Here is a 26,530-nt window from a genome sequence, read left to right on the forward strand (position 1 = left end):
TTCCAACACCTAATAATATATATGTAATATATATGTAATATAATATATATGTAAATGTGTATAATATATATACGTATAATATATATATAATTATATATATATTATATATATACACATATATATATATACATATATATATATATATATACACGCCACACATATGTATGTATACATTTTTATAAAATTAAATGTGAATGACAAAAAAAATCTAATTCTTTATTATAATATACAATGAAAAAACGAGAAATTTAATATAAAAAATTTTAAATTAAAAAAGCTGAAGCTTTCAAAATGCGACCTTGATATGTATGATGGTTCTTTGTCTTCATATCAAGACCTCATAATTTTTACGCTTCTTATAAGCAGCTTACAAATTGATCTACCACTATGTAATTAAATAATATAATCATCTCTTTCTATTAGATACAAATATTTGAAATCAATCATATAAATCATATGTAAGTAAAATAATTCCACATTTATCTTATTCAGTTGAATTATTACAATTATCATGACACTTATTTTTATTTATTCCAATATAGACTTTTTCTAGTTCACAAATTGCTAGTCACAAAAATAGAATCTTTTTCGGTCAAAAAATTATATTTCTAAACAATTATCAAGACAAAATCTTTCAAAGTTAGATGTTTTAATAAAAATTTTTACAGACGCATTTTTTCATACAAGTATGATTAAGTATATTTTATGAAATGCATGCACTATGTTGAGATTATAAAATTTGAAGAAATATTTGTAATTTTTACTATCAACTTATAAGTGAAATTTATTTTTAGTCATCACACATGTAGGATGTAACATTGTTCATGCAGAACTTAACAGTATGAAATTAAAAAATTATTTTTTTTTAGACTTAGCACTGACCATTTTCTAATACTAATCTATCGTTAACATTGTGCTCAACTTACGGTTTTTTAAATTTCAATTTATTTTTTATTTTATTTTTTAAATATAGCTTATGTAAAAACTATTTAAAAAATTTTATTAAAGCATTTAAGCCCATAAAAAATAAATGAAAATTTATGACGTATTAAATACATGTGTGTTATCTATTAAATAGAACTAAACTGAATCTAAATGTTTGTTAAAGTAGTGTGAATGGTAATGGCTTCGCATACATCTGTATCTGTATATTCTATATGAAAATTACTACCACACACAGTCTTAAACATGACTTTTGTTAATATTGCTTTTAGACAAAAGTAGTCTTTAAACAGAACATAAAAAATCTTATATCATGTACTTGAATAATCTCACAAACGTGATGGTCAAGGATGCTGACTTAATAATGCACGTGTAGCCATAGCGAGCATTTTCATGCGGCTCGTCGATCGATGATTCGGATTACTTGCTACAAATGTAGCCAATTGATTTTGTAAAGTCATTAGCACTGTGCCCATATGTTCTCGTGTTACGGGATCACTTGGATCTAAATTCAATATTGCTTCTTCCAGCCACCTAAAAAAGTATTTAAAAAATACATATATTTAAAAAATATATATTTAAAATATTTTATAATATTTACAAATGTGTGGTATACAATCTTTTTCATGATTTATATATAAATTATAAATAAATAATAAATTATGTATAAATAATAAATACCTGTGTTTCAATTCTGTACGATGTCCTAAATCAGCAGACAATTGTTGTACGAGAGAAAGAATCACGGGTTGTTGCAAAATGCATCGTGAACCTTGTGCTGTACATGAAAATACTCTTGAAGGCTCTGTTTTTTCACACACTAGTACTACCAATCCCAAATCACTTGCACTCAAAGCCTGTTGAAAAGCGGCGTTTAGTTGACCTCTTTGAAGAAGAGACATAACACGTGATTGAGCATCAGCTACAGCGGTTACAGGTATAGCAGGGGTTGTAGCTCTTGATCTAGGTTTCAAGAATAAAGTGTTTTAATATTATCTTCATGATAGTACTTTTTTAACAATGTTAAATTTCAGTTTTATCCTTACCGCGCAGTAGAAATTTCTGTAAGTTGCTGATTTAGATTTTCTCGTATAGAATCACGAACTGCTCGTATAGTACTATCTTGCATCGTCGTTAAAACTCTATTCAATTCAGTTTGTACCTCTTCGCGTACTAATGTTGATAACGTTTCGCTTAATTGCTCATTATGACGTTGATTCTGTTTATCGATAACTGTATCGATATGTTGTAAATCTATAAAAAAAAATGTTACATAGTACATTCAAGTAAATATTTAATTGTCCTCATATTAATGGAATAAGTTACTTACATTCGCGAGTACCTTTTATGAAGACGTCTTGGATTTGCTTAAACATAATTTGGCAAACCTTTTCCATATTAGGTAAGAGGACAGTTGTAAATGCTTCTTTAAAAGCAACATCCAAAGCTGGTTTTGCTGCATTTGCAGCTGTCAAAGATAAAGTATCTTTTACATGTGAACTATTTATCAATTCACTTATATTCTTCTGGAAGAGTTCATCCATTTGATTTGCGTCTAGTCTCATTTGATGCTTCAAAGGCTTTACTGTTTCTTCAACTATACACGGTAAGGTACTTTCAATCTTATCTTTGATCGTTGTTTCAAATGTATTTAGAAATTCATGTTGACGAGTCATTTGATCATATAAAGTTTGTTCCAAGTTCGCATTTTGCTGCTGAGACATTCTCGCCAATGCCGATTCTATTCGCGTGGATACTGGTGATTCTTGCCGTAATCTAGTAACCTCTGTACGTAACTCTTTTAGTTCTTGACACTGATCCTGAATTATATCTAAAATAGATTTCAATTTATTGTTTAGTTCAATATCGTTGTTTGTTCGCCATGATAATCCAGGATCATCGGTAGGAAGGGACGACGTCTTCGGTTCAACTCGGTCTTTTGTCTTTTGCCTTTGCACATTATTTTCATTATTTTCGGGAAATTCTTCAGACTCTTGCATCGCATGCACACTAACATCTTTAAGCAAGACCATTGGGATATTAGACCAATCTTCATCGGCATTCGTTTTTATATCCGGTTTGCCATCGATATCAGTTTCTTCATCTGGTTTAGTAAGAGATAAGATTTCTCTTACTTCTCTAGATGGACTGCTTCCACAACTTGCAGGAGCTTGCTCTTCTATATCATTTTTTACTAGTGGTGGGTCAGATGCATTCAAAGCTTGCACCGCTTGTGCAAGAGGACTACTTGATAAGACTTTCCTCAAATCTGGGCTTCCTGGATTAGACTCCAATTCGTTATTATCTTTTTTTGCAGGTGAACTGAATGCATCAGGTGTCATTAAGTTTAAGCCACCAGTATTATGATTAATTGTTGTTTCAATTGCTGAAGATAAAGATCGTTCTCCCTCACAATTTTCTCCGGACATACCGTTGTGAGTAACGGTTCCCATATCTGGCATATCTTCAGAATATTCCAGCGTATCATGAGCAAGTGTATCTATAAGATAATTGCTACTTGCTTGTGAGGCAGGTTTAAAAGCAATGTGACATTCTTGTAACGACTTTGGTTGGACTAGATACATGTAAATAACAAGTTGTTCCTCGTTCTCCTCAATCTCTTCGCATAAATCTTCTAATGATTCGCCAGTCGACCGTATTTTACGTTGATCAGCATCGACAATTCCGAAACTTAGAATTGGATATGGCAGGAGAAACTCTGATACCGTGCTTATGCAAGCTAACGCTTCATTTTTATCTTTCGTAAGACTTAATATATATAAAATTTTATTATATATATCCGATAGAAACAGATATCCAGCACCAAGATCTAAACCTGCTTTTAGTACCGGTATTTTGCCCGTGGAAGGATTTGGAGCAAATTTGATTGTTTGTAAACAAGTCCACATTTCGCACGACCATACTTTTAGTTCTGAATTATTGTCACACCCCGTCACAGCAAATCTCCAAAATTGAACACTGAAAAATAAATATTTCTTTTAATTATAATCAATTTATCGAATAAAAATATACATACACATCTCGAATTGGTATTTTCAAAATACTCACTCAGGTTGATAATTTTTATGATCATCAAGGAAAAACAGACAGGAAATGGGCCGTCCTCCATGAGGTCTCCATTGATGTAAACAACGTGGTTGCGGATTGCCATTGTGAGAATTACTATGAAGGAAGACTTGAAAGAATTTTACTTCTCCATCTGTACTAGCCGTTGCCAATGCAGTGCCATCTGGACTAAGGGCGACTTCAACAATACTTCCCGAGTGCTGATTAATTTCCATCATGCCACCACTTCCTTTAACACCTGGATCTGTTGCCTTATTTAGAAAAGAAATTGAGAATTATTTATCATATATATTTCATATGGACAAAAATTATGGAATATATGTTTATATGTTTCATATGAACAAAAATTATGGAATATATGTTTATATACCTCTACTGATCTAAAGTTTGATGCTATTGTTGCAACAGACCACAATTCAACCTTGGAACCACGTGTTAGGACTAATAATTTTGATACTTCATCTCCGTCAGAAGCATCCTCCTCCGGGATGTATGGGCACCAGATCACTCTGTGACTAGTTGGAGAAACATCTTCTGCGTCTACTTGTAATACTAAACTACATAATAATTCAGACGGTGTAGGTTCAATTGTGTGTATAAAAAGTGATCCTGTATAATCGATACACGCAAGAATTGCATTTGCAACATGAGCAAATGCAAGATCTTGAATAACACCACGCATTCCTCGCAGCAGAGATCTATGTTCTAAATCCTTGTATACAACACGGACTACCCCACCACCGGTACCAACTAAAAGATGGAAAATTTATCTAAATAGAAGTATGATGATTTGAATAGCTTCTATAAATATATGTTGTATAATTAATTAAATAAAATCAACTTTTTTATTGAAACATTGTATAAAGCATTTCAATTTGCAAAAAAAAACCATTGCAAACAGCAAACCTCAATCTTAACAAAAATTACCTTTTAAACCATAAGCTAAATATTTTCCAGATACATGAACAGCCAACAACTGGCCTGTGTAAAGATGGTGATCCCATGTGAAGTCAACAATATTTTTCAACTTCACTTTAGAACTACCATGGTTATGATCACCAGGGGAAGGGATAATGGTCACATTTGTGCTACATAATCCCACTGAATGTTGATCCTCCTGTCCACTAAACTCTCTGTAGAAATAGAATGCTACATATCAAAATCTTCGTATAAATTAAAACTTACATGTTATCTCCTTTCCTTATTATTAGTATAAAAAAGAAAGAAATATCAAATAAGCAATACAAAGTATATATTAATAAAGAAATGCTAAACATGTTTGGATGGAAACTTGTTTCAAGTTGATATTTATAATTCTTATTTAAGATCACCTTAAATATATTCTTAAAAATGTTATAAATCAATCACTGGCCGATATTCACAGTAAATTCTTATATTTAAGATTATCTTAAGTATAATCTAAAGATATCATGAATTAATCAGAGAGCCATATTGTATTTTAAGATATTACTTAAAATGGTCTTCTAATAAGAGCAGAATATATCCATCAAGTTGTATTAGCATTTTAAGACACTATTAAAATAAGATCAAATTGTGAATACCAGTTAAGTCTTAAAGAAATCTATCTAAGACCAGTATTCATAGTTGGGTTCTTATAGTTAAGATTATTTTAAGTAAAGTCTTAAAATGTCATAAACCAATCACAAAATTATATTAATATCTCAAGGTATTATTTAAGGTAATCTTGAAATAAAAACAGACTATGGTTATGTTTACACCACTTAGTCCATCTATACCATAGATGTTTTTGTTTAAGATAAACATCTATTTTATAGGCAGCAGCTTCAATGCATGATGTAAACATAGCTTATGAATACCCTAGAAGCATATGTAGAACCATGATATTTTATCGAAATATATTAATCAATGTAATATACCTTAAACTCTCATACAGGATATCAAAAACATAAGACGAGTCGAAAGTGAAAGTATTACTTATTAAATTAGATAAAAGAATATTTATTTAACATAAATTCATAAATAAATTTTATAAACACACAAGCAATTTGTTCAAATTTATTTTAGTTATAGTATGTAAAAATAAAACAGATTATTTATGTTATCTGATCCATATATATTAATATCATATTTTTTGCGATTTAATAAATATTAAAAGTCTTTTATTTTTTTAGTTGCTCGGTTTTAACGTTCTACTTGTCTTCTCGAGAGTTTAATGGAAAGTGGCAATTACAATATTTTTATTTTTGTCACAATTAGAGACACAAAACTTCATACCATGGTCCTAAAAGCTCTAAAAGTTCAAAAGCTCTAAAAGATCTCTCAAAGAAACTTACACTGTCTGCTGGAAGTTGAGATGTCTCAGGTTGTCCTCCCCGGACTTACTCATATCGTCGGCTGTGTTTCTATAAAACAAATGAATTTACGGATTTGTACGACCCGGGTTGACGATTCCTAACCCCAGCCGGCGATGCCGTTGAACTGCCCCCATGGCATTACGAGATCAATCTCTCTCACCTCTCGGGCATAAATGCCGTTGTTTCTCGCCGTACCGCTCGTTCAAGATTAAATGGATCAGTCGAGCAGCTGAGCGCTCATCACCGGCACGATTCACCACGATCTCGGGTAAGCACCAACGCACACGCGAGAACTCAGTAGATCTCAACGAAAGTGAAACGTCAGGCGGCCATCATCCAGACACCCACTTGTATAACTACGGCTGTATTCCAAAATTCATTGCCAGCGCTGAAAATTTACAGTCTGCGTTACATGTACTATACATTTTCAGCACTGACAGTGAATTTTGGAACACAGCCTACATCTACAAAGTGGATGCCAGTGTGGGCAATTCCTGTTAAAGTATAGGTACATTTTTCGAGCCGTACATTTTTCAAACCAGTCATTTTAACAATAAAAAAAATCACATGTTCACGAATATCAAGCGTCAATTTTAATTACGTTAATTTTTATTACTGAAACGGCTTTAAGTGGCTCTTGAAATACCTTGAAAATACCTTATCAGCTGTTTGAATTCAGTTAGTGCCATTCACTCACTTGAGTGCCCGTCTGATTGGTCGTTGATGAATGGCTAGTTCTACACAGAATCTTCTAATTGGTTAATCCAGTGGAAAAACTCAAGCATTATATGAGTGACTGCAGTCAGAGAAATCTGAAGAGCGGCCATCTTGACATTTTACTAAGGCGCTAGAAATGCCTTTTTTTGATGGATCCATGAAAACGGGATGATCCCTTTTAAGAAACTGTGTGCGCCGGTTGTTCCATCTTTTTTAGTAAATTTTACGTGTTGAGTAAGTAGCAAGATTATCGAATCACAGATTGCCAGATTTATCTAACAGGTAAAATTTATCAAAAAATGAAACACCGAGCCTGTGTATTCTGATGTATTCGATTTCTGATAGGTTAAAGAGTGCGGTCCACTTGACGCTACAAATGCTTCGAAATTTTTGAATGACCAATCAGAAGAAAGAATTTAACTGACCAATCAAAAAATGCTTCGAAGCATTCGTAGCATCAAGGATCGTAGCCAAAATCGTTTATTCTTTATTCCGAAATTCCTTATTCCTTCTATTGTGCGCAGGAGGGCCTTAAGTTTGCATTCAACAGCCCCCCCCCCCCTCTCTAGAGACTCTCTATAAGAGAGCTTGTGCGTTATTTACGTCTATAACTTAAAAACTCTCTAAGAAAGTGTTACGACAATTCTTGTGCTCAGACTCTAACGTAGAGCATAGAAGCTTTGATTAATAATATGATGAAATTATTTTAGATGTATCAAAATTATAAATAGGTAAGCCTATATATTATTATAAAGATTTTGAATTAAAATTATATAAAAAATACAGATATTAAGTGATAGAAAAGCATTGAAAGTGACATTCTAATTTTGTCAATCATATAATTATCAAAATGGACGTTTAAAATTACCAGTATATAGCAGTTTGGCAAGACATTTTATTGTAAAATAAAAGTATTGTTAAATGAAAATGTTATTTTATTAATTTAATTAAACTTAACATAAATTCTACTGGTCAATATTATATAATTTAACATAAATTCTACTCTCACAATTTTTTAAATCTAAATCACCGTGTTCGTGATACTCAAAGTGGGGATATAATAGCATCGATGATTAGTTCCGCCATTTTACTTCAAAGCCAATGAAAATTTATACAAGATTTACGCGACTTTTTATAGGGACTTTACTCCCCTTCTCTTCCTTCTCCCGCCACGACGAAGCTCGCGCGTTTAGAATTTGAAATCATTTGCGACGATTGAGACGCGTAATGGCGGACATGCGAGTAGCGCGCGCGAACAACAGCGTTGTTGAACACGATTTTGATGCGATTTTCGTCACAGAAAGAGGTATTTCTTTTTGCTTGATATAGCGATTATGGATTATTACAGATTCGACGTCTTTTCTTGCACTTTAAAAAGGGTTTATTATTTATTTCAGGTAGTTGGCGCAATGATAGAAGTAATTCTTTGCGCGGCGCGGCGCGGCGAAACTGCAGCCGAGTGAGTATAATTTTAAATGTATAAAGAAGATGTATCGAATTGAGAGTCTATATATTAAGCTTCAAACGCAACTAAAAAACTAATTTTATTTATACGTGTTGCTCACGTAAAACATTGCATTGCATGGATATTTCGTCTTTGTCCTACTTTTTATTCAATTATAAAACTACGTCGTTCTGAAATTAACTGAAACATAAATACATCATACAATCGATTTGAAATTCTGGAAGATCGGGAACTTGTTGATAGGAAGGAAATAAATTTGCGATAAATTTACATTTTATTTCTTATGTTATATTACACTATAGACAGGCTTTTCATTCGCGTATGTGTCTATCCTTTGGAAAATGGCAGTAGTGCTCAAACGTACGTAGACCCAAAAAAAGATGGCAGTAAATTCAGCTAATGTCGCTCCACAATTAAGCAGCGCTTAACAAGTACGTTCTGTATGCCAAACATTGTTTTGGATCACGTATGTTCATCAAAAGCGAAGGGGGAAAAGTGAATCGGATTGTGTAATGGTATCTCCAATAATATTCAATTTTTGTATAATTATTAACAATATATAATTTAAAACGTCCTTATTTTCATATAAGGAAAAATTGGATTAGATTCGAATTAATAATTTTTTAATTATTTACAATGGTATTTTCTCAAAAGTAATGATCGTTTTTCCGTTACGCGAGAATTAAGCGATTAAAGGAAAATTACAGGAATTCGTTTTGTAAAACTGAATTTTTAATTTCAGACGAAGAATTAAGTAATTTGAAACTGTTTGCATTAATTGCTCTTTGCAATAGAAAAATATAGAAATTTAAAGAGATTTATGAGCCAAGTAAATGAAAATAATTTATAATTTTGCAAAATAAATTTCTACAAAACTTTTTAAATTATCTATTTTTATAAGAATCCACAAAGAAGATTTTGTTATTTGAAAAAGATAAAAAACGAGAAAGATGAAAAATAAAGAATTTTTTGTCAAACAATAAAACTTATTTGAAATTTCTTATTAGTTCAAACGACTATTATGTCGGTAACAAATTTTTATTCTGATCTTATTTGTGACAATTATCTGCACGTAATTCTATTAAATAATCTGCATAACTATGTCAATTTCGTCGTTGTCATTATTGTATAATATTAGATGTTTGTCACTTGTATTTTTTCTGCATATTGAGAAGTCAGTTTATTCATTTTTATTCTGTGCCAAAACTATGCAGGGATTGATATAGCAATCCTATTATTTAATCAAATCTTAATTTAATAAAATTCTAATTTTACATCCGACTCACGCTTCACAATCGCATTCTTTACGACGAAATCGCTACAATGTTCCGGAGACTTGGCGAGGTCCTTCTTGGAATATTGTTAGTACACAGTATAGTTTTTACCTTCTGACTTTCGTCTCAAATATTAGCAATCGTCGTAAAGCTGTGCTCTCAAATTTCCAATAGGTTCTCGTGGCGAATGTCTTACGTTTTCCCGTACTGCCGTATAACGAGTAATTTTTGGGTCTTTTCGTATCATATATAATGTTACACAATGACAAAGCACACTGAGACACTGCGCCAATCCAATAGAAAAACAATATCGTCGTTATTGTGCCGTTAGTATTCACAGATCGAAGGGACGTAGAACCGCAAGGATAGACTCCTGTATGTCCCCGCGGCGATTTTTTTCACTCTCGTTTTTCATTTTTCTAAGAGTTCGCTCGCTAGTAGGTAACGACTCGAAAATTAAAACATTTTCCTTCATCGATTACAAGTTTTTGTTTATAAGCGTAGTATTTCGATTTATCTAGCGACTAATCGACCGCGTTAATCGTCACGTAAATCATATGCGCAATTGCGATACAAAAACAATGACGATCATGAGTGATCAGTGAGTGGAGAGTAAGCTAAACCATCTACCTAGTGAAGGTGTAATATTGTACTTTGAATTATTATAAATGTAAACTATGCTATGTAAAACTTCCACTTATAATACTTGTTGCTCTAGAATCAATTAATTGTCAATGACGCGTTGTTCTTCAATTTATTCCGCGTAATACATTTGACGCAAGTAAAATCTAAATAGCCGCGAGAGATGCCGCAAAAATGACGGTTTAAATATTACAAAAGATTAAAATCTCGAAGTCTGCACGAAGATATGAAAATTTAAAATCTTTATCGTTTATATATCGAGATGGTCCCTGCGGGATTTTAAATTGTATTGTATACATTATTTCTTTGGCTGCGTATATATATATGTATATATAATTACAAAAACATAATTTCATTTCACTACAATTAGATTTAAAATTGATATATCTCAGATTTTGTATCGTACTAACAAAATGTGTCTAACAAGTGCACGGAAATATAGAATCTATGATTTAATAGACGATACATTTAATGGCTATATTAAGAGGCTACTTTCTTCCTTAATGTTTACGGAAAATCTTAAAAAATAATATTGAATCGATCGTCATTGATGTACAAAGTTTAAATTGGAATAACAATAGCAGAGAGAAGAAGAGAAACGCATATGGAACCATTATTCAGATCAGCGTAAGATTATTAATAATATAGGTAGAATATATCGATTTCATATACGTATTAAGACAACGTATATTAATGAATATACAAGAAAAATTCAGTTATAATTCTTTATGGGCACGAAGAGTGTAGAGACATGAATGTGAAGTGTGAGAATGTAAAAAGTATAATAATTATATACAATTATCAAAAACAATAAATATTCAAAATAATATAAACGCAGATTGTATATTCGCTATTCGGTTATAATTCGCGAAGGTTAAATAATATTCAGTTAAATAATATACAGTGACGTCATCATTTCATGATAATAAATATTTAATCAAATATTATAATCGCGAATATTATACCAAATATTACAACATACTACGCAATCGCATTTGATATGCTTATGATATATTGCTTATAAAGTACGCGAAAAAAATAAATAAATAAATACATCATACAGATAAATAAATAAATAAGTGATTTATGCCTTATTAAGCATTTACGGCTAAGCCTTGGTACAAAAACCTATAGAGTTAATTGAGGAAGGTATGTAACTCGTGTTTGACGGACGGATTCGTGCAAAGGAGAACCAGAATTAGGAATATATCACGTATCAAGCGAAAATGTCGACCAGTCCAGTCCATCTGCTTTGTCCATCCTTCTACGCTAGAGACGCTAATTATTCGGCGATAGATCGTGAAAGAATCGTATCCACATCCGCATTAAGTTGAAATGGTTTCAACTCCACTCTCGTTTGCACGATGCCGCATAATATTCGCCGTGTTAATATGTCGTCTATTTGCTGCGTAATTACATGCGCCGGTCGAGTGGCATATGTAAGAAGCGGTAGACTCAAAACTCGCAACGTGAAAACACTCGCTGTGCGACTGATACTTGCGCGAGATAATTTGACCCTTAACTGGAAAGACGACGTCTTTGTGTCAACGAGCTTTATTTTTGATAAATTTGAAAGATGCTTTAATTGAAATAAATTCGTAAATTAAATCTATTGAATTCCTGGCTGAAAGACGACATTAAACTTTAGCAACAGAATTATTATGTATGTATCGTACATGGAGAATTGATATCTTTCCGTTTGATGTCCATATTTTACCAGTTAAGGGCAAACAAACGATTGAAAATTTCTAACGTTAAAAAGGCTTAAGATAGTCGAGCCTACCGCTTGGCGTGATCTAAGACTAGGACATAAAATTTCGTTTATTTTGAAAAATACTGTACACAAGAATACCTAAGGCGCGTTGACGCTCATGTTCTTCGCGTTTAGACGTGTATCGAAGCTGCGACTATATACGATGGAACCGATACATTTCCGCCGTAATAAAGAGGAATAAACGTGCCAGACAATGACAAAGACTGGGTGAAGACAGAATTGATCTTTTCACTCGATAATATCCATCCTCCTTCGGTAAAAGTGTAAAGTTGCTGCGTTCATCTCTTTAAGAATCGGAAGAAGCCCTTGCTCTTATCTGGCGGTGGTGCCATCAGCATCGGTACTTGATTTTTGTGCGTAATACGAATCTGTGCCGGAAAAATATTTTTAATTTTTCCATTTAATTTGTAATTTAAATATGAAGCATCAATATCAACATATGAAGATAATTATTACGTGTTAATTATGTTCCAATGTAATATACTGAAAAGAAATCTGGTAATAATAATTAAATCTAGATAATTACTAAAGTTTTGGTGAAATAATTTCAATCAAATGTTCGAATATAATTTTAACTAAAATTAGCTAAAAGCTTTTTTCTAAATATTATCTTACTTTTTTAATTATTATCAAACGTCTGACTATTATGTTAATATTTACTAAATATTTATAAAATATTATATGCTAAAAATACATTTGATAGCTATTACCAGACTTTTTTCAGTAATATGTATGAACTTGAGAACAGGAATTTATTCTAAATAACATTTATATAAATCAAACAGAACGTCTTGATAATCTAGTATAAAATTATATATTTATTAAGACATAATTTAAAAAGAGAAAAGAATATTTCATTCTCTTCCAACAAAATGTTTGATAAAATCTTGAAGAAAAAAGTTGGCTCATTCGAAAATTTTTATTACATTTGAATAAATATTCAAATGTTATTGTTTTATTTCAGCTCACCGTGCAAGGACCCTGCATCCAAGGTTCGCCATCGATTTGCATGGGGAATCGTTTGCTCGTGATGATGGTGACGCTGCTACACTGGGCCAACCTTCGGCCGGAATGTCGGAGTCCGGTCTTCACTTGACCCATGTGCAAACAGTTCTCCAGACCAATTACCTCGATCAGATTGTCTCCGATGTCTGCAGATAGTGGGTAAGTACTGAATATTACTAAACGTTTCTTCGCATTCTATTTGCATACGTTTTTCTGCGAAGCGCAGAATATTATATTGGAAGATTAATTATTTCGCGCGTTGAGCTCACCTTGAATAGCGACCGTGAGATCTACGGAATTGAAGCTGCTTGTACTGAGTTCTTTGTCGGGTCGCTTTTTTCGCTTGCCAAGACGGTGCCGCGTGTGATGTTCGCCCCAGAGGTTCGAACCTCCGTGAGTGAAAGGAATGTTTAGCAATGCGACTCCTTGCAGAGATGGACCGTGCGCTAAATCCAGAGGCGTACCGTCGCACTGCAATCGATGAAATGCATGTAGAGTCACGAATTCCATTGATTCCTTTGAACTGATTGATTACGGATTTGACTATACGTATTTAGGACGATGTTAGAACGGAAGTGGATGATTAATTCTTGCTCTGCGCTCGGTATTTGAATATTTTAGCTCTATTCGAAATACTGATCCATTAACCAAATGAAGAAATTACATATACACGTATATACGGTATATAGGGATCATATTGACTAAAAAATATTATACGAAATTTTAATAAATATTTGTTTGAATAATACTAACTAAATATTTATTAAATATAAAAATGTATTTATTTGGTACAAAAACTATTAATTTGATTTAACCATCATTTTTTTTTACTGAGTAAATATTTAGTTAAAGTATTATTGAAAAAAATATGTATTAAAATATAGTAAATTTTTTTCTTAGTATACATATATAGCTATGCTCACAATTATCTCGAGATCTTCGTGAAGATTTTTACAACTAGCAGCGAACTGCTCCGTGGTTGCGTATTCGAAGTACCACAGTTTATTTTTCATTCTGCTATTAAATTTCTCGGGATTTTTTTCCCTCTCCATGTGAAATTTCACGCATATAGCGGCGTCGACGCCCACCGAGAAATAATTATTAATGATATTATATGGTATGCTATCCTGATTCGGTTTTTTTTCATCCTTTTGATCCACTTCTATTTGCCAGCGATCCATCATCACTTGTGTCGCTTTTTCTATTTTCTGCGAATCGTTAAGGTTTTCATGTAGCGAATTTCCACGGTAATTCGACGTTAAATAATAAAACATCCGATTTTTTATTGAGATATAAAAATAGAAGATATTTTCTCGCAATATGAAGGAACACAATTTTTCGATTTTAATTAAACTTTAGATATGTTAAAATATAGTTAAAAAGAAAAAATGTATTTTTTTACAAGAGTTCTTTTTCTCTTGCATGTTAAGAGAATGGAGAAAAATTCTTCATTGGAAAAATCCTTTCCTTTCAATTCTTCTTACTAAATAAATCGTATAAACTGTCAAAGTTATTAAAAAATTTGTCAAATGATTTCAAAAATATTTCATAATAATAATAATAGTAATAAAAATCATTTTAATTCTTTATTTTGTATAAATAAAAAAATTGTGTTTAAAAGAAGTTTTTTATCATTATTATAACTTTTGAGACTATCCAACTTTTATTTAAAACTTTTTTTTATTCGTCTTTGACGAATCATTCAAAAAGAAAAAACCGATTTTTTTTAAAGGGAGAGAGGGTCTATACGAGAAAACAATTATAAAACAATTTCTTATTTTTCTGTTTATTTTAACATATTCAAAGCTTATTAAAATAGGAAGGGGATACTTAGTTGTATTCTCTTGTCAGTTAGAATACTGAGAAAAATGTCTAGTTAGATTATATAATTAAAATTTTGATTAAAAATGGACGAATCAAAATTTTCTAGTTAAATCTATTAGAACTCTAATTGAGATAATCGGAATTCTGATTGATAATCAAAATCTTTTGGTTCGTTCATTTTCAACCAGACATTCATCTATGACGCATATTAAAATATGTACGTTAGAAAATGTATAGAATAGAACGTATATTAAAAATGTATATTTTTGCTTTACCTTAAGTACTTTGTGTACCGCTTCTCCTTCGTAACCACCACCCCAACGTAAGCACCTGGCAAGATCATTGCCTGTACCAAGAGGTATAACGCCAACGGCAGGTTGTTTCTCGAATTGCACACGATCTAGATGAAATAGTTATCAAATTGATTACAACATTGATTACAACATGCGGTTGCCGTTGTCAAACATTAAATTACTAGTAATCAATTAATAAGCGATACCGAAAAGCAACATCGAAATGATGAACTTATTACGCGTAATCGGTTAATAAGGGAAGGTTTATTGAAATCCAGGTTATTCGCTGGTCTATATAGTAGTCGATAAACCTATTATCAGATTTAATACACGATTAACAATTAGCATACAATATTGCAAAATATATTACAAAGCTTCTATGTGTCGTTGTTATTCGCGTTTTCAATATAAATTTAATTGGATACACACATCGTAATTAAATCGTGATACATACCCATAGTTTCTAAAACCCAACCAACTGTTCCATCGCCGCCGCAACAGATCACGTTAAAATTTTCCACATCCTTAAACATTTGCAGGCCCTGCATGGGCCCACCGATTGCTAGATTGTGAACTTGCCGAGGATTTAAAACATATTGAAACTTCCGTAACATTCGTTCCCCTTGTCGACCGCCCGATTTTGGATTTATAAAAACCAAAAGCGGCGTTGTACCTTCCGATGGTGTAATTTGAAAAGACATAGCTGGTTGTTGATTCGACCCACTACTGCAGCTCAGGAAAACACCCTATTTTAGATTAAAATATGATCATTATATGTTTTAACACGTACTTATCGCATCGACTTTTTATTGTCTTTTGTCAGTTATTTTTGTTGATATTTTGCAAAGATAACAAGAGCCCTTAAGTTATTTATTTTTTTTTAATTATTTGTATAATCTTTAATTTTTACAGTTTTACATTCATTACATTTATTTATAAAACATGCGACATTTCGTTAGTATGCCGTTTGAAAGCATAATCTCTTAATTTTTATTTTTATTTTCTCAGCATCTTAGAAAGCTGTAAATAATTTAATGCTAATAAACATTTTAGAAATTGTAAATAATTTATTGCGAAAAATATTACCTCAATCATTTGAATTCGAGTCTTATCAATTCGATTTCCCAATTCAATCATCGAGGTATGTGATATCATTAATTATTTACAGCTTTTAAGATGCTTATAGGCATCAAATTATTAATAGCTTTCTGAGATTCTTACATCAATAATATTAAATTACTTGTCAATTTAATTTGCGATATTATATTCCAGTTTTGATTTAGGACAAATAATCGCACAGTTTGCTTAAACTGGAAATTATTTAAATTCACGAGAAGTATTATTAAGAGGACTTTTAATAATAAGAGATAGTTAATATGGATGATTGTGTGTTGCACTTACGGAACTGACTGATGAGCTATCCTGACAGTGTTTGCTACCACGTTTGTTGTCCCTCGACAATGACCTTTGTCTCTCGAGTACAACAGGGCAAATTGCCGTAGGTGGAAGGATGTGTATCATATGATCGCCGAGCGTACATTCTGCTCGCACTTGTGACGCACATTTATTATGCAACTGCAATATTTCCGCGGAAATATTTACATGAACGGTTAGGGATGCTGCTTACACTATTACTTCAACGAATAAAATTTACATATATATTTGTTTATATTTGTTATACATATTTAATGTGCGTATTTAATGCACGTATTTAAATTTTTTACCATCTTAAATTTTGTCTGCATTATTTAATCAATTATATTAAAGAATATAAAAATCATCTTATGTATTATAATAATTTATAATTAAAGACAGAGAGAGAGAGAGAGAGAGAGAGAGAGAGAGAGAGAGAGGCGGGGGGGGGGGGGGTCTCTAGAATATTTATCTAATCAATAAATTAATTATTTTATGACATCTTTAAATATATTTCTCTTTTTCTGTTTTCACTCTGCCACTCTCTTTCTCTCTTTCTCACATAACTATGAATATCTCTTGGACTTTATTTTAAATAATGAATATAATTAATTTTAAATATATGTGTTACAAGATGTTTACACATGTACACATTGCATTATATTTTACGTTGATATCAACTTGGAAAAAATACTCACGGTTAATTGACACCATCTGCAGCGTAAACCGGTAATGCCATTGTAACTCTTGATGGTCTTTCTGCATTTGGAACATTTTCCATGACAATTACCTTCGACCCAATGATGAGTCATTATTTGAGGTGTCTTCTTACTCTTAACATATGTGGCTATGCAGGAAGCTGGCGCTCTTTGTACGCATCTCTCGTGTACCGTGTATTTGCAAACTGATACGAAAGAAAGGATTGTTATTCAATGATGGTTAATAATGTTGGTTTTGAATAAAATGCGCTCGTTTTTAGAGACGGTTACGTACTTCATACGATTCTTTTTGCAGTCCCTATTCTAATTTAACTAGTTCTGGTATCGCGAAGTAGAAGTAGCAATAAGGATTTCTTACTCACAGACACAACATAGCCCTTTCTTGCCAAGGCCAACCAGCATATTTAGACAGAGATTGCAGTACGCGGGTTTACTGAAATGTTTTAGCCTCCACAGATGATTTCCGTCTTCCTTTACGTGGGAATCCAAACCCAGAAGAACTAGCAGGGGTATTGTCGTGAGGCCACCTCTCTTCCATTCTTCTAGCGAAACTGTACCATCTGCGTCGTAGTCAATTTCTATCATCATATCTTGCAGAATCTAAAATGGAATTATATTATACTTTCTATGTATTGATCCCATATAATTGTCAGCTGTTTTCGAAAAATTTCTTCGTTTTTTTTTGATATTTTTTTTGATATAATAGTAAATAGTAATAGAAAAGTTATTAATTGAATTGTAATGGAAAGACGATCAATCTTCAAAATCTGAGTCTGTTGAAAGCAGGATTCATTTCTACCTACCGGCTTTAACTCACTGACGTCCCAGCCGAGATATTCCGCGACATTCATCATTTGATTTACGATACAGTCCATCTCCTAGATACACATAATAATAATAATATTAGTAATAACGATAAAAAACAACCGTTATATTGTATGCTCCATGACGCGTATCGTTTATTAAAACTATGTACAATGTATTGAAATATTGATCATCCTTTCTTTGAAGTTTTGTATACGTATATCAAATATATATCTTTTCTTTATATATCGATCATACATATACGAATCTATAATATCTTTCATCTTTCATTAAAAACTCGTGTTTTCTCCGTGGCTTTTTATTTGCCCTGGCTAGATAGATGCCAATGAAAGCAACGGCTTCGCCGCATATTTTCATCTGCTTTTTCCGCGGTTCCGCTATCGGCAACGTGAATATTTATCGGCTGTACAATTTGTATACCGCGATATCAATGATTTATTCAACATGGAACTCATTATACGGGCGATCGTCGTTTTCCCGACATCCTTCTTGGCCGTAATTTCATGTCAACACATAAATCGCATCTCTATATATATGTATATGCATCAATATGCACTAGGCATATCTCATGCCCAAATGACAAATGTATTGAACACCTGCTGCCATAAACAATTTCGAATGTAAAACACTTATTTTGCTGTTTACTTATTCCGCAACTATCGTGGTATCTTAAAATCAATGTCGAAACGACGAAATTCCAATGATCGGTAAAAATTCTACTCTGATAGAATATTTTTACCGATCATTGGAATTTCGTCGTTTCGACATTGATTTTAAGATACCACGTTAGTTGCGGAATAAATAAATAGTAAAATAAGTGTTTTACATTTGAAATTGTTTATGGCTTAATTATCGCTTAATTATTTTAACTATTTTCTGAGATTAATGAATATAATGATAACGTTTATTATTAATGTCTCGTTATTTAGAAAAAAGATTAATAAAATTAGTATCGTACATCAATAAATATGAGACATTATTTATTGATGTACGATAAGCGTATAATGAAACAATAATGATATAAAATGGACCGTTTTCACATAATAATAATAATAATAATAATAATAATAATAATAATAATAATAATAATAATAATAATAATAATAATAATAATAATAATAATAATAATAATGCATTAGTTAGATACAGTTTTCCGGGTACTCAATTGCAAAGAGGTCAATGATGCGCGTCATCGAGGCACCGGAAATTATACTCGTTCTACGTAATTCATGTAACGGATCGCAGAGGGTACATGTCAATTGACGTGTCTGTTATGGGTGCAGCTAACAATATGGAACAAGTATTTATCTCTTCTATTAATATCAGCCGGAGCTATTCTATACCGCTGTTGTTACTTAAGCAACAAAGGTCAACCTATTTTCGCCGAAGAAAAGTCGGTTTCGTTCGTGTAAATTGGAATCAGAATTATTTTTCACCTTTTGTCGAGTATCACATATCGATTGCTTCATTAATGTGATTATTTTAACATGGCGCGATGACACGGCATTTATTTAATCTATTACAATATTTAATCTATGACAATATATTGAAACTGTATTTAATATATAGCCACAATATATCCCTCAGCAAAAGTCACAGTAATATCACAACAGTCACGATGACGTATATGAATGTTCGCTTTGTCACAGGTGTGACAAAACTATGACATCACTATGAATGAAGCTGTGATAATTGCACTTCATTGTGACACTGCTATGATACATGTATAGTACATGAAGATAATAATGTGATATCACGCTGTGATCTTTTGATAATCTCACAGTTACATTCCAATTTGTCTATTACTATTATAAGTCTTGTGATGTGAATGTGAATTTTTTTGTTATGAGGGATATATGGGACAATTAATGATATTTCCGTCTAGTGCAAGTGCACATTGTAACAGCGTTACATGTGTTCTCTGTTTGTTGCGTGATCCGCATTAACTAATAATGATGATTCTTTACTCACGTTCGTATCAAGGACGCCATTCCCATCCGTATCATATAGCCGGAACATGACTGAAAAAAAGGATTATCGAGTTAACACAAGACGAAATTGCCGCGCAACAAGTTGCAGCTGCACTACAAGTCCACACGGAATGGACTTGCAACAACTGTAGCAGAAAATCGAGAAGGACTGCCGGCCGACACGCGAGTCCTCTCATAAATTTTATAGGTACGTCTATCATTCTCGTTTCTTTTTTTTTCTCATATGCGTTACTTCAATATTTCTCTCCGAGGGCAAAATATTTGATTAATTAGCATTTTGCAAAATATTTCGTAGATAGAAAAACATGTTTACGCAAAAGGGTTCAACTTCTTCAACTCTTGTTATTTTAACGTACTATTATTTTAATATTTTTCAAATAATATTTTTTATTGCCTTTTTCTTTTTTTATGAAAATACTTTCAAATGTTTTTCAAAGAAGGTATACATATGAAAAAGTCTAATAAACTCTATCTATATTGAAAAGCAAATGCGTGATTTTTTTTTTAAAAGATTACAGTCTGGATTTTCAAGCCTGGAAATATTCATGATGATATTGTATACACTTCGCGAAACAATTTTTTATTGTGTACGCGCACGTGAAATATCGCTCTGATAACGCTCTCCTAAAAACGAACGAGATTTATGCGCGGACATGTTTTTGATTATACAGGAAACAACCATGTAATCGTTATAGCATCGATCCCGGCTACAGAAAACAATGCTGGGTCTGTTTCAAAGCATCGTCGATCATCCCATCACGAATTATTCGGTATGAAAGTTAATGGGAGTTTCGTGAATTTCGAGATAATCGTTGTTTTTTGGCAATTACTTACATTCCAGTTTATCTTCCGGTCTGCCCGCTTCCAAGAGAGAGAGATAACAAACGATGTCTTTGAGGCTGACTTTAACAGACTGAACGTCTATTGTGCTTTGCTTTCTGACAAGATGTCTCATCTCTGGAAAAACAGAAATCTAATTTGACATCTCGCTAGATAATTTACAGTTGCTGATCAATAAGCGTGTCGTTAATGCAATATTGTCAAATGACTAGATAGATAATCATAAATTTACAGATAAATATTTTAGAAGTTGAAACATAATGCATCCTAAAATACATTAAATATCAAATATTTTATATATTACAATATATTATATTATTAATTATATTATATTATGGCATTAATTTTTTTATAACGAAATTATGATAATTATATTTTTCAAATATATTAAGGACATGATTTTTTAATTCATCAGTATGCTATCGCGAATAAAATTGTAGAAATTATCATAATTACTATTTTCATTCCAAAGAAGTTAAATTGAATTTTCATCAGGATTTTTCTTAACGTCGCATTTCGTGGAAAAGTCCCTGTTAAAGTATCTAGATATCGGATAAAGTGAGAATCGCCAGACTTGCAATATGATGGATCTATCCCATATTTTGTAGGAAATTCACTATGCACTCTGGCGTTAAAGTAAACGGAAAATTCGCGATTTCGAAGGAATGGTCAAGCCGTATTTTTAGATAAACATTCATATGGACTTGAGTAATTGTATCTAAAAGTTTAAAGGACCTGTTGCTTCGTCCGAAGCAGCGCGATTGTCAATATGTATAAGCGATTGGATTTGTCATAATAGATTGTTATAGAGTTTAGTCGCGACTCGAGACAGCTCGACGACGTCTAGCCCGTATTTCTGGATCGCCTATTTATATCGAAATCGCCGTGTAGTTCTGCATGAATCAATGCAACTGTACATCGATTGGATAAAATTTATCGCTGTCGATAAAATTTATTCTTGCGTACTCTCACGATTTCGAAATTTGAATTGCCGGGAAACTGAAATTAATATCAACGAATTCGCATTTCGAATAAAAAAAAGCACGCAAAAGCAATCTCTTGCTCGTGTCTCTAAAATGGAAAAGTGACAATAGAAAATTGATAGATACATTTTGCGTTTCTATCGGATGAGGAAATAAACTTATTAATATCACATCGCTTTTGAAATCCTATTATAAATGTTATAATATCATTTCGATAACAGTCAATTTAGCATTAATTTCACTTTCGAACACAATTTATTAGAAATAAGATCGATTATCTACATATACAAAGATACATATATATAATCTTGTCCCAAAAGATTTATAACTTTGAATACGTCCCATGAATTCATAATTATATATTTTCCATCATTAATAGAAGAATTAGCATATTTTCCAATGGTTCAGGTTCTCTGCTCTTATTTTTAGATGACATCGCGTGTCTCGCAGGAATAATTTTGCATGACGATGAACAAGTTAAAAATAAACTTTCGCACGAGACGATGCGTCGCGTTAACTAACGCAATCATGCGCTTTATCCATGTGAGATCGTATATTTTTTTACGCTAGAACAATTCAATTTATTGAATCGCGAAAAACTCGTAACTTAGAGAAAAAAATTGTTCGGCAACGGCGACGCGACGTTCTGATCGATTGCATACGTAATGATTAATCACCATGACATTCAGCTGAAACTTTAAATCAATCTACTAAATTATTTTCTATTGCTTATTCTCTAAACGCTTTAGAGTGTAATTTCACTCTGAAGTATGAAAATTGAGCCAATCTTGAGAAGGAGTGGTTAATTTTCAATTTTTAAGAGTGAGCTTTCACTCTAAAAGTTTTAGAGAATACACATTTTTTCTCTTAATGTGGACAGTTTATCAAAATTTATTGAACGTAATTTCATAATCGTACGCAATGTTTGACTTTGCATCCTGTTTTAATGAAAATCTATGATATAATCATTAGCGGCTTCATTAAATTAAACTAATTATTATTTGCGGATTGTAGCAATGTGGATTATTTGATTTAGTTGATTTCGCGTGAATAAATTGATTGTCGTATTTGCCGCATAAACGTGAATTAAAAATGTATTTGCGTATATCACTTGTTAATTGTACGCACAGTGTGGAGATTATCTCGGTATAAACATATCGAATCTTCGAAAGTCATGAAACTTACCTTCCTTCAACTTCACTCCCGATACGTTTGGTAACTGGACCATTTTTCACTATTAAGGACGATGTAAAAAAGAGGAAATTGGTCTCTCTAGATCGGATTATCTAATCCTTTTGTGTCGTCTAATTATTAATCAGAATCAAATAATAAGATTAATCCGCGTTGACGTGCGATTAATGATTTAGCACTTGTTGCTTCTCTTGCGACTCAAGAGTCACTGAGACATAGCCTCAGGAACCTGGTATCATTCTCTCCCACACTCGTGACGTCATTTATACCGGATGATACCAGCGATATAGCTATTTTGGTGACATTGGCACGTGTGCATGAGCTGCGCAAACTCGCCCATATATCGCGCGAATAATTCGAAACGCGCAATGTCCCACTCTGTGCTATTCGGAATCGATACGGTAGTAGATTAGTAGTTCATTAATTAAGACAATAACGCACTACGCAGTGACGTCAAGTCTATTCTATTTTTAACGGTATTTTTTTTATACTTTTCGCATTCGAAGTAGCACAATTGTCAGCTCTTAGAAAAATGCCGAAAATATCTTAGTCTTTAAAACCTCTGTAGAAACCTCACTCTTAAAGATTGGAAACTGAGCTGCTCTTTTTCAAGACTGGCTCAATTTTACTTTTACTCTTTTTTCACTCCTTAGAGTAAGATTTCATTCCAAGAAATTTGATAGCAGATTAACAAACTATAGAACAAATTAAATAAAGAAGAACTAATTCGATTGAAGCTACATCTTGGTACCATAATGAATATATCGGGGAAAAAGTTTCTTCGTATTTTTTAATTCAAAATTGTATATACAATATCTTCGTCAAAAATAAATGAAATTTCAATTTAAAAAGAGAATTTTAAAGCTTGAAATCTCTACTTTCGAAAAATTACTATATTTTTTCAGTTTCTGTGAGTTTGATAATTTTTACATCAAAAAAACTGCGAGCTGAAAAAGATGAAAATTTTTCTTTTCACTTTGAAGGTCTCTCACGTGTCCAAAAAAAATTTACAAAAATTTTCGACTACCTATCGTAAAAGTTCGAAGCTTTTCCTACAAAATCATTTTTTAAAAATGTTCCCATGATTTTTTGTTACTGAGTTATTCGCGAATTAAGTAAAGGAGCATTCTAACTTTGATTGCTCGTAACTCCGATAAAAATCATCTCACCGCAATTTAAAAAACAGATTCTTAAAGCTAAAACTTTGCTCTAACGAATAATATAATTGTAACGAAAATTTTGCAACAAATGAAAAACTTGTGCGAAAAATTTTTTTTAAATACGAAGAAACTTTTTCCCCGACCTAATATGTAAATTTTAAATATGTTTTTTAATTATATAAACTACGCGCCGATTAATATCGGTCTTGAAATGCAATTATAAACTGAAGCTGAAATAATAATATCACAAATTAAATTGATCGTTAAATTAATAATAGTAATGGCTAATAAGTATTTTAAAACCTATTTACGCTGTAAATAACTTATTACGGAAAATGTTATCATGACCAGGATACCTATTCAAAATTATAGAAATATACATGGAAGATAGAAGTACTTAAATTTGTATAGGACTCTTATCATTGATAGTGCGGAATCGTTGAATTTCGTTATTATGTATTTGGATCGATTATTTGCATATACATCGGACGAAGAAATATTTTCCGCTCTATTCCTATCCTCTTCATATGTTTTTCACATGATGTATTTTATGATCCTTTTTATTACGAAGCGAACACCTGGAGGCAACTATTCATCTTCTGATTCATAAAAGACGAGATCGAGTCTGTGGTTCAGCTTACCTCAGCTCAGCAATAATTTCAAAATGGCTCGAGGGTACCATAACGCTATCAGAACATTGATTCGTCACATATCTTCTATTTTCAGATCATATTTGATGTTTTCTTTGCATTTTCACGAGTACCAAGAGCACACGTGTACCAAGAGGGGCGCGGAAAAACTTTAACTCACGATTTCATCACTTCCAATGATGTATTCCGACGCGGAAACGCATGTGTTCCACAGTGTGTTTCATGTGTAAAGAGATGATAAGATCAGACCCCGTTCTTTAAACAGACTCGGAAATAGAACCTGGATTGAGTTTTCTCAATCGCGTACACAATCTCCAGTACGTCATGACATTTCGTGAAAATCAACCCGTCTTTCGTCTCTCGTCGTACGTAGATTGTCACGTAAAACCAGAATTTAAAATAGCAATCTCCATTTCTCTCCTGTATCTCCGATAAGATGCGCAAGTTTATGCCGCGCGATCGATGGCACGATCGCCGTAAACGTGAATAAATATTTTCCTTAAATCCATAACGTAAGCATGATTATTTCTGTCACTTACCAGTGCGTCTTCATTTAGAGCAGACATAAACACCGCCTGTTGATGTCTCGCTCGAATAATTTAAATAAACTACTTTTTACATGTCACGCGCTGGAAAACTGACAAAACTAATCGCTCCTTGATTTTGAGTCTTCTGCCAACGAATTTATCGAATTTCATGTTGAATTTTAATAAGATTAATTATTGAACGATTTTTTTTTCTATCAGCAATATTTCTAATGATGAAGTCATTAAATATATATTAAATAAGATATATGCATGGATAAAAATAGCGCAAAACGCCATAACAAAATACTCGCGGAAATGTATAATGAAGCAAGAAAATGGGCTGCGTTGATATCATATAAAAGGTATATCGGCACTGGTATTGTAGTCGCTATTTTTTTTTATTTTTATTACGCTAACTCGTTCCGATATGGTGAAGTACACTCTTGAAAGAGATGTCACGTTCCTCCGTAATTTATCGCAGCATTTACGATCTCAGGTTTTGTTTGGGAGAGAGAGAAGAAGAAGAAGAAGAGGGAGAGAGAGAGAGAGAGAGAGAGAGAGAGAGAGAGAGAGAGAGAGAGAGAGAGAGAGAGGAAAAGAGCTTACGCGTCTGTAAGATCGATGGCGACTAAAATGGACCCTTTGTCATTGCGCTACAGCGCGATTTCTTTGACAAAAATGAATTCTGCGTTGTGCACTGAATTTCACGGATACGCGAGTTCACGTGCGCTGGATGAGAAATCTTTTAAGCGGCACGATCTAACATCCTTTAATTCCGCATTCACGTAAAGCCATACACAGCTGCTCGAGGAACTTTAATGCAAGGTATTCCTCGAGAAGAAGCTCTCGATCACGAAGAACCGATTCTTTAT

General features: G+C 32.5%; 2 protein-coding genes and 1 long non-coding RNA gene across 3 annotated transcripts in view; 1 reads left to right on the forward strand and 2 right to left on the reverse strand.

Annotated features, from left to right (window-relative positions):
• Positions 1-584: 584 nt before the first annotated feature.
• Positions 585-6,757, reverse strand: Ge-1 (Enhancer of mRNA-decapping protein 4 homolog Ge-1). Its single transcript, XM_011060483.2, has 9 exons — positions 6,526-6,757; positions 6,345-6,413; positions 4,957-5,162; positions 4,400-4,779; positions 4,012-4,280; positions 2,273-3,921; positions 1,989-2,196; positions 1,624-1,905; positions 585-1,476 (listed from the first exon to the last, which is right to left on the reverse strand). The coding sequence occupies exons 1-9, from the start codon at positions 6,534-6,536 to the stop codon at positions 1,287-1,289; spliced, it is 3,264 nt and encodes a 1,087-aa protein (XP_011058785.1). The 5' UTR covers positions 6,537-6,757; the 3' UTR covers positions 585-1,286.
• Positions 6,758-8,064: 1,307 nt separating this feature from the next.
• On the forward strand, positions 8,065-9,551 carry LOC147910483 (uncharacterized). The gene is made up of 2 exons (XR_015548364.1): positions 8,065-8,388; positions 8,480-9,551. It is a non-coding gene; the product is annotated as an uncharacterized LOC147910483 (long non-coding RNA).
• Positions 8,803-26,530, reverse strand: part of Dgk (diacyl glycerol kinase 1) — a 100,401-nt gene continuing 82,673 nt past the window's right edge. Inside the window, exons 7-18 of the mRNA XM_011060484.2 lie at positions 21,142-21,264; positions 20,288-20,337; positions 18,295-18,369; positions 17,854-18,091; positions 17,471-17,676; positions 16,761-16,934; positions 15,814-16,105; positions 15,342-15,466; positions 14,166-14,450; positions 13,512-13,713; positions 13,207-13,388; positions 8,803-12,605 (exon numbers count right to left, since the gene is read on the reverse strand). Of these exons, the coding sequence (XP_011058786.1) occupies positions 12,516-12,605; positions 13,207-13,388; positions 13,512-13,713; positions 14,166-14,450; positions 15,342-15,466; positions 15,814-16,105; positions 16,761-16,934; positions 17,471-17,676; positions 17,854-18,091; positions 18,295-18,369; positions 20,288-20,337; positions 21,142-21,264 (2,042 nt within the window). The 3' untranslated portion in view covers positions 8,803-12,515. The remainder of the gene's footprint in view (positions 12,606-13,206; positions 13,389-13,511; positions 13,714-14,165; positions 14,451-15,341; positions 15,467-15,813; positions 16,106-16,760; positions 16,935-17,470; positions 17,677-17,853; positions 18,092-18,294; positions 18,370-20,287; positions 20,338-21,141; positions 21,265-26,530) is intronic.

Source organism: Acromyrmex echinatior, chromosome 2, assembly GCF_024713525.1.
Source record: "Acromyrmex echinatior isolate Ae372 chromosome 2, ASM2471352v2, whole genome shotgun sequence".
In the NCBI taxonomy this organism is placed as follows: domain Eukaryota; kingdom Metazoa; phylum Arthropoda; class Insecta; order Hymenoptera; family Formicidae; genus Acromyrmex; species Acromyrmex echinatior.